Source organism: Ranitomeya imitator, chromosome 1 (assembly GCF_032444005.1).
Source record: "Ranitomeya imitator isolate aRanImi1 chromosome 1, aRanImi1.pri, whole genome shotgun sequence".
In the NCBI taxonomy this organism is placed as follows: Eukaryota; Metazoa; Chordata; class Amphibia; order Anura; family Dendrobatidae; genus Ranitomeya; species Ranitomeya imitator.
In genome coordinates, this window is record NC_091282.1 from 1,143,114,245 (window position 1) to 1,143,126,633 (window position 12,389).

The window sequence follows — 12,389 nt, forward strand, 5'->3', positions numbered from 1 at the left end:
CAATATCCAAACCAACAGCAACTGAATACATTATAGTCTCAAAACTCAGAAACAGGGCTGTGTCCAAGTGGGCCTCATCAGACATGAGAGATCATGTGATTGTGGAATGCAGGGCCACTAATAAAACCTGATGTGGAGCACAACAAAGAGCGACGGCTATATGGGAAGAGAGCAGAGCCCTGAAGGACAGACCTGTGCGTAACAGGGGCTATACATGGCACATTTTCCCTGAATCCTGCAAAAGCAGAACCTATGTATAGTACACCGCAATAATATTATTAATAATAATAATAATACCAATCTGTATTTCTATGGCGCCATCGTATTCCGCAGCACTTTACATTACAGAGGGTGCTTGTACAGACAAAGACATAATAGAGTAACACATAAATCCGATACCCAGAGGAGTGAGGACCCCGCTCGCAAGCTTACACTCTAGGAGGAAATAGAGGGGACACGAAAGGTGAATGAAAAGTGCTTGTAGGTCAAAACTGGAATAGTTACAGTGGCTTCCGAAAGAATTCCCCCCTTCCTCCTTAGCATTTTTCATGTTTTGCTACCTCGCAACCTGGAATTTTACTGGGTTTTTTTCATGGAAAGAACATGCCTACAACTGTGAACATTTGGTCTTCTTTTTATAACAAATAGGACAAAATAACTGAGAACTTCAGTGTCCATAACTATTCACCCCCCTAAAGTCAGTACTTTGTAGATCCTCCTTTTGCTGCAATTACAGCTGCAAGTAGCTTTGGATAAGTCTCTATGAGCTTTCCACATCTTGGCACCAGGATTGCATTACAGAGAACTGACACAGCCTCCGAGAAGTCTTGGAGATGGCAGTGGGAGGTTTTGATTATTGAGGATGTACAAGTGCTTCTCACTAAATTAGAATATCATCAAAAATTAATTTATTTCAGTTCTTCACTACAAAAAGTGAAACTCATATATTATATAGAGTCATTACAAACAGAGTGATCTATTTCAGGTGTTTATTTCTGTTAATGTTGATGATTATGGCTTACAGCCAATGCAAACCCAAAAGTCATTATCTCAGTAAATTAGAATAATTAACAAAAAACACCTTCAAAGGCTTCCTAAGTGTTTAATAATGTCCCATGGTCTGCTTCAGTAGGCTCCACAATCATGGGGAAGACTGCTGACTTGACAGATGTCGAGAAGGCAATCATTGACACACTCCACAAGGAGGGTAAGCCACAAAAGGTAATTCCTAAAGAAGCTGGCTGCTCACAGAGTGATGTATCCAAGTATACAACAACATAGATTGCTCACAATCCATCACAATATACAGCATTGCATTATTAGGCCTTTTCTTTGATTTGCGTGCAGGAATGTGCAGTGATGATAAGATTAATGCTTATTTATGATTATTAGGTGTTATAATTAGATTGCCGTGTAAACTGATCTGGGGGATCTGGTTACTTACATTACTTCTGGTTGTGTAATAATTTCTGTATTTTATTGTTTGCTTGTCGTGTATATAGATACAGTACTTTGTACATAGATACAGTACTTTACCTGTGTGAATAAGGTGATTTCCTGCACGCAAGTCACTTAGAACAATCTAGAAATCACAGGTCGGTTTCAGGATGTGCTCAGTCAGGCCAGTTTTGATGAAGAGGAATGCTATGTTCTATGTATCTGCCCTTTTAACAGAATGTACTATATGCATTTCATTTCATACAATTATCTCATGTAAACATCAAGACTGCCATGATTAAATGTTTTGAGGCTTTCACAAAGTTTTCTGCTTCAGTTTTTAAAGTGTCATTTTGTATTAACTCTAGATTGTTATGAAGAGTCATCAGGTGAGTTGCAAAGTTGTTCCTTGCCATGAAAATTAACTTATAGTCTGATGATAGGGCTCATATGCGCTTTTGGTGATTTAAAAGTTTTAAAGTGTTATTCTAAAATGAGAAAATTATCCCCTATCCTGAGGATAGGAGATATCTTGCTTGATTGCAGGAGGACCAACTATTAGGATCCCCAAAACAGAGCTCTTTGTAAGGTCTGGCACCATCTCAAATGCTGAGTTGCACATGCTCAATCTCTGTGCCATTCATTCAGAGAAGGCCAAGAAAATTGCTCAGCTGTTTTTTGGAGTCACACAAACAATGAATGGAGTGCTAGATGAGCGTGCGCAGGATGTGCCATGCTGTTTCTCCCAGGCAGTTGTATAGGATGTACAGAAACGGCGTAGCTCAGCTGCTCTCCACTGTTTCCGTAGCTCAGCTGGTCTCCACTGTTTCCGTAGCTCAGCTGGTCTCCACTGTTTCCGTAGCTCAGCTGGTCTCCACTGTTTCCGTAGCTCAGCTGGTCTCCACTGTTTCCGTAGCTCAGCTGGTCTCCACTGTATCCGTAGCTCAGCTGGTCTCCACTGTTTCCGTAGCTCAGCTGGTCTCCACTGTTTCCGTAGCTCAGCTGGTCTCCACTGTTTCCGTAGCTCAGCTGGTCTCCACTGTATCCGTAGCTCAGCTGGTCTCCACTGTTTCCGTAGCTCAGCTGGTCTCCACTGTTTCCGTAGCTCAGCTGGTCTCCACTGTTTCCGTAGCTCAGCTGGTCTCCTCTGTTTCCGTAGCTCAGCTGGCCTCCACTGTTTCCGTAGCTCAGCTGGCCTCCACTGTTTCCGTAGCTCAGCTGGCCTCCACTGTTTCCGTAGCTCAGCTGGCCTCCACTGTTTCCGTAGCTCAGCTGGCCTCCACTGTTTCTGTAGCTCAGCTGGTCTCCTCTGTTTCCGTAGCTCAGCTGGCCTCCACTGTTTCCGTAGCTCAGCTGGCCTCCACTGTTTCTGTAGCTCAGCTGGTCTCCACTGTTTCCGTAGCTCAGCTGGCCTCCACTGTTTCCGTAGCTCAGCTGGTCTCCACTGTTTCCGTAGCTCAGCTGGCCTCCACTGTTTCCGTAGCTCAGCTGGCCTCCACTGTTTCCGTAGCTCAGCTGGCCTCCACTGTTTCTGTAGCTCAGCTGGTCTCCACTGTTTCCGTAGCTCAGCTGGCCTCCACTGTTTCCGTAGCTCAGCTGGTCTCCACTGTTTCCGTAGCTCAGCTGGCCTCCACTGTTTCCGTAGCTCAGCTGGTCTCCTCTGTTTCCGTAGCTCAGCTGGCCTCCACTGTTTCCGTAGCTCAGCTGGCCTCCACTGTTTCTGTAGCTCAGCTGGTCTCCACTGTTTCCGTAGCTCAGCTGGCCTCCACTGTTTCCGTAGCTCAGCTGGTCTCCACTGTTTCCGTAGCTCAGCTGGCCTCCACTGTTTCCGTAGCTCAGCTGGTCTCCACTGTTTCCGTAGCTCAGCTGGTCTCCACTGTATCCGTAGCTCAGCTGGTCTCCACTGTTTCCGTAGCTCAGCTGGTCTCCACTGTTTCCGTAGCTCAGCTGGTCTCCACTGTTTCCGTAGCTCAGCTGGTCTCCACTGTTTCCGTAGCTCAGCTGGTCTCCACTGTTTCCGTAGCTCAGCTGGTCTCCACTGTTTCCGTAGCTCAGCTGGTCTCCACTGTTTCCGTAACTCTACCTCCAGTATCATTAATTACCCCTATACTGTTACTGAAGAAAATATAGTATACCAAGACCAATATATCAATGCTACCTCTATACAAGTAACAAATATTATCACTATACTGATGCTGAACAAAACTAAGTAAAAGAAGATAAAGATTATTATAGTGCTTTTGTAAAAAGCACTATATTGTTATTCCCCCGTAGACAACTTCTTATTATAGTGCTTTTGTAAAAAGCACTATATTGTTATTCCCCCGTAGACAACTTCTTATTCTTCTTATTATAGTGCTTTTGTAAAAAGCACTATATTGTTATTCCCCCGTAGACAACTTATTATTATTATAGTGCTTTGGGACAAAGCACTATATTGTTATTCCACCGTAGTCAACTTATTCTTCTTCTTATTATTATTCAGTCCGCAATTAATGCGGCCCGAACCGCTGCACGCACAGACTCCAGTGAGGTGTCATTTCGAAGCCAGCGTTCCTGGCAGGTGTGCTAAGTATTTTTCGTGTCGATCGGATTTGTAGTTTTGGCGCAATTGGCGTTTGAAAATTTCGTCTCAATGCATTTCAATGGGAAATTGTTCCAACAATAAGGGATAATGGCTGATTTCTGAGGCAATTTCAAAATAACTGCCAACTGCCACCTGGCTGATTAGCTCATTATAGTGCTTTTGTAAAAAGCACTATATTGTTATTCCCCCGTAGACAACTTATTATAGTGCTTTTGTAAAAAGCACTATATTGTTATTCCCCCGTAGACAACTTATTATTATTATTATTATTATTATTCAGTCCGCGATTAATGCGGCCCGAACCGCTGCACGCACAGACTCCAGTGAGGTGTCATTTCGAAGCCAGCGTCCCCAAGAGGTGTGCTAAGTATTTTTCGTGTCGATCGGATTTGTAGCTTTGGCGCAATTTGCGTTTTTCCCCTGATTGGAATGCAATTTCTCAATGGGTAAATTTTCCCATAAGGTAAAATGGCTGTTTTCTGAGGCAATTTCAAACTAACTGCCAACTGCCACCTGGCTGATTAGCTCAGTGCTGTGTGCAGTCACACCCAGTTACTATGGCAACGCCTACGAACTCTACATGACCCCACCAGGACACAGTTTTGCCAGATAATATCAGCTCTTAAAGTGACCAACCCACCAAATTGTTAAATTGTTACCTGAGGTGTCCAGCCCACCAAATCGGAGGCCGAGGGGCCCCGACCACCAAATCGGAGGCCGAGGGGCCCCGACCACCAAATCGGACCCTGAGGGGCCCCGACCACCAAATCGGACCCTGAGGGGCCCCGACCACCAAATCGGACCCTGAGGGGCCCCGACCACCAAATCGGACCCTGAGGGGCCCCGACCACCAAATCGGACCCTGAGGGGCCCCGACCACCAAATCGGACCCTGAGGGGCCCCGACCACCAAATCGGACCCTGAGGGGCCCCGACCACCAAATCGGACCCTGAGGGGCCCCGACCACCAAATCGGACCCTGAGGGGCCCCGACCTCCAAAACGGACCCTGAGGGGCCCCGACCACCAAATCGGACCCTGAGGGGCCCCGACCACCAAATCGGACCCTGAGGGGCCCCGACCACCAAATCGGACCCTGAGGGGCCCCGACCACCAAATCGGACCCTGAGGGGCCCCGACCACCAAATCGGACCCTGAGGGGCCCCGACCACCAAATCGGACCCTGAGGGGCCCCGACCACCAAATCGGACCCTGAGGGGCCCCGACCACCAAATCGGACCCTGAGGGGCCCCGACCTCCAAATCGGACCCTGAGGGGCCCCGACCTCCAAATCGGACCCTGAGGGGCCCCGACCACCAAATCGGACCCTGAGGGGCCCCGACCACCAAATCGGACCCTGAGGGGCCCCGACCACCAAATCGGACCCTGAGGGGCCCCGACCACCAAATCGGACCCTGAGGGGCCCCGACCACCAAATCGGACCCTGAGGGGCCCCGACCACCAAATCGGACCCTGAGGGGCCCCGACCACCAAATCGGACCCTGAGGGGCCCCGACCACCAAATCGGACCCTGAGGGGCCCCGACCACCAAATCGGACCCTGAGGGGCCCCGACCACCAAATCGGACCCTGAGGGGCCCCGACCACCAAATCGGACCCTGAGGGGCCCCGACCACCAAATCGGACCCTGAGGGGCCCCGACCACCAAATCGGACCCTGAGGGGCCCCGACCACCAAATCGGACCCTGAGGGGCCCCGTCCACCAAATCGGACCCTGAGGGGCCCCGACCACCAAATCGGACCCTGAGGGGCCCCGACCACCAAATCGGACCCTGAGGGGCCCCGACCACCAAATCGGACCCCGAGTGGCCCCGCCCGCCAAATCTGACCCAGAGTGACCCCGCCCACCAAATCGGACCCAGAGTGACCCCGCCCACAAAACCGGACCCTGAGGGGCTCCACCCACAAAACCAGCGCCTGAGGGACACCCAAGTGTGAGTCTTGCAGGGGCAGCCCGGGCACCATTCCAAAGCACTATCTGTAGTTCCTTCAGGAAATACCCATCTAGTTATAGTGCTTTTGTAAAAAGCACTATATTGTTATTCCCCCGTAGACAACTTATTATTATTATTATTATTATTATTCAGTCCGCGATTAATGCGGCCCAAACCGCTGCACGCACAGACTCCAGTGAGGTGTCATTTCGAAGCCAGCGTCCCCAAGAGGTGTGCTAAGTATTTTTCGTGTCGATCGGATTTGTAGCTTTGGCGCAATTTGCGTTTTTCCCCTGATTGGAATGCAATTTCTCAATGGGTAAATTTTCCCATAAGGTAAAATGGCTGTTTTCTGAGGCAATTTCAAACTAACTGCCAACTGCCACCTGGCTGATTAGCTCAGTGCTGTGTGCAGTCACACCCAGTTACTATGGCAACGCCTACGAACTCTACATGACCCCACCAGGACACAGTTTTGCCAGATAATATCAGCTCTTAAAGTGACCAACCCACCAAATTGTTAAATTGTTACCTGAGGTGTCCAGCCCACCAAATAGGAGGCAGAGGGGCCCCGACCACCAAATCGGAGGCCGAGGGGCCCCGACCACCAAATCGGACCCTGAGGGGCCCCGACCACCAAATCGGACCCTGAGGGGCCCCGACCACCAAATCGGACCCTGAGGGGCCCCGACCACCAAATCGGACCCTGAGGGGCCCCGACCACCAAATCGGACCCTGAGGGGCCCCGACCACCAAATCGGACCCTGAGGGGCCACGACCACCAAATCGGACCCTGAGGGGCCCCGACCACCAAATGTGACCCAGAGTGACCCCGCCCACCAAATGTGACCCAGAGTGACCCCGCCCACCAAATCGGACCCAGAGTGACCCCGCCCACCAAATCGGACCCAGAGTGACCCCGCCCGCCAAATCGGACCCAGAGTGACCCCGCCCGCCAAATCGGACCCAGAGTGACCCCGCCCGCCAAATCGGACCCAGAGTGACCCCGCCCGCCAAATCGGACCCAGAGTGACCCCGCCCGCCAAATCCGACCCAGAGTGACCCCGCCCGCCAAATCGGACCCAGAGTGACCCCGCCCACCAAATGGGACCCAGAGTGACCCCGCCCACCAAATGGGATCCAGAGTGACCCCGCCCACCAAATGGGACCCAGAGTGACCCCGCCCACCAAATGGGACCCAGAGTGACCCCGCCCACCAAATGGGACCCAGAGTGACCCCGCCCACCAAATGGGACCCAGAGTGACCCCGCCCACCAAATGTGACCCAGAGTGACCCCGCCCACCAAATGTGACCCAGAGTGACCCCGCCCACCAAATCGGACCCAGAGTGACCCCGCCCACCAAATCGGACCCAGAGTGACCCCGCCCACCAAATCGGACCCAGAGTGACCCCGCCCACCAAATCGGACCCAGAGTGACCCCGCCCACCAAATCCGACCCAGAGTGACTCCGCCCACCAAATCCGACCCAGAGTGACCCCGCCCACCAAATGGGACCCAGAGTGACCCCGCCCACCAAATGGGACCCAGAGTGACCCCGCCCACCAAATGGGACCCAGAGTGACCCCGCCCACCAAATGGGACCCAGAGTGACCCCGCCCACCAAATGTGACCCAGAGTGACCCCGCCCACCAAATGTGACCCAGAGTGACCCCGCCCACCAAATGTGACCCAGAGTGACCCCGCCCACCAAATGTGACCCAGAGTGACCCCGCCCACCAAATGTGACCCAGAGTGACCCCGCCCACCAAATGTGACCCAGAGTGACCCCGCCCACCAAATGTGACCCAGAGTGACCCCGCCCACCAAATGTGACCCCGCCCACCAAATGTGACCCCGCCCACCAAATGTGACCCCGCCCACCAAATGTGACCCCGCCCACCAAATGTGACCCAGAGTGACCCCGCCCACCAAATGTGACCCAGAGTGACCCCGCCCACCAAATGTGACCCAGAGTGACCCCGCCCACCAAATGTGACCCAGAGTGACCCCGCCCACCAAATGTGACCCAGAGTGACCCCGCCCACCAAATGTGACCCAGAGTGACCCCGCCCACCAAATGTGACCCAGAGTGACCCCGCCCACCAAATGTGACCCAGAGTGACCCCGCCCACCAAATGTGACCCAGAGTGACCCCGCCCACCAAATGTGACCCAGAGTGACCCCGCCCACCAAATGTGACCCAGAGTGACCCCGCCCACCAAATGTGACCCCGCCCACCAAATGTGACCCAGAGTGACCCCGCCCACCAAATGTGACCCAGAGTGACCCCGCCCACCAAATGTGACCCAGAGTGACCCCGCCCACCAAATGTGACCCAGAGTGACCCCGCCCACCAAATGTGACCCAGAGTGACCCCGCCAACCAAATGTGACCCAGAGTGACCCCGCCAACCAAATGTGACCCAGAGTGACCCCGCCCACCAAATGTGACCCAGAGTGACTCCGCCCACCAAATGTGACCCAGAGTGACTCCGCCCACCAAATGTGACCCAGAGTGACCCCGCCCACCAAATGTGACCCAGAGTGACCCCGCCCACCAAATGTGACCCAGAGTGTCCCCGCCCACCAAAGGTGACCCAGAGTGACCCCGCCCACCAAATGTGACCCAAAGTGACCCCGCCCACCAAATGTGACCCAGAGTGACCCCGCCCACCAAATGTGACCCAGAGTGACCCCGCCCACCAAATGTGACCTCGCCCACCAAATGTGACCCCGAGTGGCCCCGCCCACCAAATGTGACCCAGAGTGACCCCGCCCACCAAATGTGACCCAGAGGTGCCCCGCCCACCAAATCTGACCCAGAGGTGCCCCGCCCACCAAATCTGACCGAGGTGCCCCGCCCGCCAAATCTGACCCAGAGTGGCCCCGCCCACCAAATCTGACCCAGAGTGGCCCCGCCCACCAAATCGGACCCAGAGTGGTCCCGTCTACCAAATCGGACACAGAGTGGCCCCGCCCACCAAATCATCCCCTGAGGGGCCCCGCCCACCAAACCAGCGCCTGAAGGGCACCCAAGTGTGAAAGTCTTGCAGGGGCAGCCCGGGCACCTTTACAAAGCACTATCTGTAGTTCCTTCAGGAAATACCCATCTAGTATTATTATTGTAATCCGAACGTGGTAAACTTATTCAGTTTTTTTCTGCAATTAATGCGGCCCGAACCACTGCACGCACAGACTCCAGTGAGGCGTCATTTCGAAGCCAGCGTCCACGAGAGGTGTGCTAAGTATATTTTGTGCTGATCCGATTTGTAGTTTTTTTTTAAAAAAATTGAATTTAAAAAAAAAAAATTCCCATAGGAAATAATGGCAAACTTTCCATTACCCCCAACTTGACCTTCTAAAGATGGCAGCTATGCAAATGTACGGTGTCCATTTTAGGACATGATCATTTATCAAAATCAAACAGATTAAAGTGACTATGACACCCTCTCATCCCGTGTGTGAAAAGTAAGTGCACCCCCGATCCCGTGTGTGAAAAGTAAGTGCACCGAGTGGCCCTGCCTCCCAAATCGGACCCAGAGTGGCCCCGCCCACCATATCGGACCCTGAGGGGCCCCGCCCACCAAATCGGACCCTGAGGGGCCCCGCCCACCAAATCGGTCCCTGAGGGGCCCCACCCACCAAATCGGACCCTGAGGGGCCCCACCCACCAAATCGGACCCTGAGGGGCCCCGCCCTCCAAATAGGACCCTGAGGGGCCCCGCCCACCAAATCGGACCCTGAGGGGCCCCGCCCACCAAATCGGACCCTGAGGGGCCCCACCCACCAAATCGGAGGCCGAGGGGCCCCGACCTCTCAATCGGACCCAGAGTGACCCCGCCCACCAAATCGGCCCCAGAGTGACCCCGCAAACCAAACCGGCCCTATAGTGACCCCGCAAACCAAACCAGCTCCTGAGGGGCCCCCAAATGTGAAAGTCTTGCAGGGGCAGCCCGGGCACCATTCCAAAGCACTATCTGTAGTTCCTTCAGGAAATACCCATCTAGTTATTATTATTATTATTATTATTCAGTCCGCGATTAATGCGGCCCGAACCGCTGCACGCACAGACTCCAGTGAGGTGTCATTTCGAAGCCAGCGTTCCCAAGAGGTGTGCTAAGTATTTTTCGTGTCGATCGGATTTGTAGTTTTGGCGCAATTTGCGTTTTTCCCCTGATTGGAATGCAATTTCTCTATGGGTAAATTTTCCTATAAGCTTATAATGGGCTGATTTCTGAGGCAATTTCAAACTAACTGCCAACTGCCACCTGGCTGATTAGCTCACTGCTATGTGCAGTCAGACCCAGTTACTATGCCAACGAGTACGAACTCTACATGACCTCACTAGGACACAGTTTTGCCAGATAATATCAGCTCTTAAAGTGACCCGCACACCAAATCTGACCCTGAGGTGCCCAGTGCACCCCCGGTCCCGTGTGTGAAAAGTAAGTGCACCCCCGTTCCTGGTGTGAAAAGTAAGTGCACCCCGGTCCCATGTGTGTGAAAAGTAAGTGCACCCCAGGTCCCTTGTGTGAAAAGTAAGTGCACCCCGGTCCCATGTGTGTGAAAAGTAAGTGCACCCCGATCCCGTTTGTGAAAAGTAAGTGCACCCCCAGTCCCGTGGGTGAAAATTAAGTGCACCCCGGTCCCGTGTGTGAAAAGTAAGTGCACCCCCGGTCCTGAGTGTGAAAAGTAAGCGCACCCCAGGTCCCGTAAGTGAAAAGTAAGTGCACCCTCGGTCCTGTGGGTGAAAAGTAAGTGCACCCCGGTCCCGTGTGTGAAAAGTAAGTGCATCCCTGGTCCCGTGTGTGAAAAATAAGTGCACCCTCGGTCCCGTGGGTGAAAAGTAAGTGCACCCCGGTCCCGTGTGTGACAAGTAAGTGCATCCCTGGTCCCGGGTGTGAAAAGTAAGTGCACCCCCGGTCCCGTGGTTGAAAAGTAAGTGCACCCCCGGTCCCGTGGGTGAAAAGTAAGTGCACCCCCGGTCCCGTGAGTGAAAAGTAAGTGCACCCCTGGTCCCGTGTGTGAAAAGTAAGTGCACCCCCGTTCCTGGTGTGAAAAGTAAGTGCACCCCCGGTCCCTTGTGTGAAAAGTAAGTGCACCCCGGTCCCATGTGTGTGAAAAGTAAGTGCACCCCGATCCCGTTTGTGAAAAGTAAGTGCACCCCCGGTCCCGTGGGTGAAAATTAAGTGCACCCCCAGTCCCGTGGGTGAAAATTAAGTGCACCCCAGTCCCGTGTGTGAAAAGTAAGTGCACCCCCGGTCCTGAGTGTGAAAAGTAAGCGCACCCCAGGTCCCGTAAGTGAAAAGTAAGTGCACCCTCGGTCCCGTGGGTGAAAAGTAAGTGCACCCCGGTCCCAAGTGTGAAAAGTAAGTGCACCCCTGGTCCCGTGGGTGAAAAGTAAGTGCACCCAGGTCCCGTGTGTGAAAAAGTAAGTGTGCCCCCGCCCCCCAAATCGGACCCTGAGTGACCCCGCCCCCAAATCGGACCCCGAGTGACCCGGACCCCCGAATCGGACCCCGAGTGGCCCCGCCCCCCAAATTGGACCCAGAGTGACCCCGCCCACCAAATCTGACCCAGAGTGACCCCGCCCACCAAATCGGACCCAGAGTGACCCCGCCCACCAAATCGGACCCAGAGTGACCCCGCCCACCAAATCGGACCCAGAGTGACCCCGCCCACCAAATCGGACCCAGAGTGACCCCGCCCACCAAATCGGACCCAGAGGTGCCCCGCCCACCAAATCGGACCCAGAGGTGCCCCGCCCACCAAATCGGACCCAGAGGTGCCCCGCCCACCAAATCGGACCCAGAGGTGCCCCGCCCACCAAATCGGACCCAGAGTGACCCCGCCCACCAAATCGGACCCAGAGTGTCCCCGCCCACCAAATCGGACCCAGAGTGACCCCGCCCACCAAATCGGACCCAGAGTGACCCCGCCCACCAAATCGGACCCAGAGTGACCCCGCCCACCAAATCGCACCCAGAGTGACCCCGCCCACCAAATCGGACCCAGAGTGACCCCGCCCACCAAATCGGACCCAGAGTGACCCCGCCCACCGAATCGGACCCAGAGTGACCCCGCCCACCGAATCGGACCCAGAGGTGCCCCGCCCACCGAATCGGACCCAGAGGTGCCCCGCCCACCGAATCGGACCCAGAGGTGCCCCGCCCACCGAATCGGACCCAGAGGTGCCCCGCCCACCAAATCGGACCCAGATGTGCCCCGCCCACCAAATCGGACCCAGAGGTGCCCCGCCCACCAAATCGGACCCTGAGGGGCCCCGCCCACCAAATCGGACCCGGAGGGGCCCCGCCCACCAAATCGGACCCGGAGGGGCCCCGCCCACCAAATCGGACCCGGAGGGGCCCCGCCCACCAAATCGGACCCAGAGTGACCCCGCCCACCAAAT

At 54.2% G+C, this 12,389-nt stretch overlaps 1 protein-coding gene across 1 annotated transcript in view; it reads right to left on the reverse strand.

Moving 5' to 3' along the window:
* Nucleotides 1-2,121: 2,121 nt before the first annotated feature.
* The window catches only part of LOC138656954 (uncharacterized), a 127,948-nt gene continuing 117,680 nt past the window's right edge, over nt 2,122-12,389 (reverse strand). The window contains exon 2 of the mRNA XM_069744341.1: nt 2,122-3,516. Within this exon, the coding sequence (XP_069600442.1) occupies nt 2,122-3,516 (1,395 nt within the window). The remainder of the gene's footprint in view (nt 3,517-12,389) is intronic.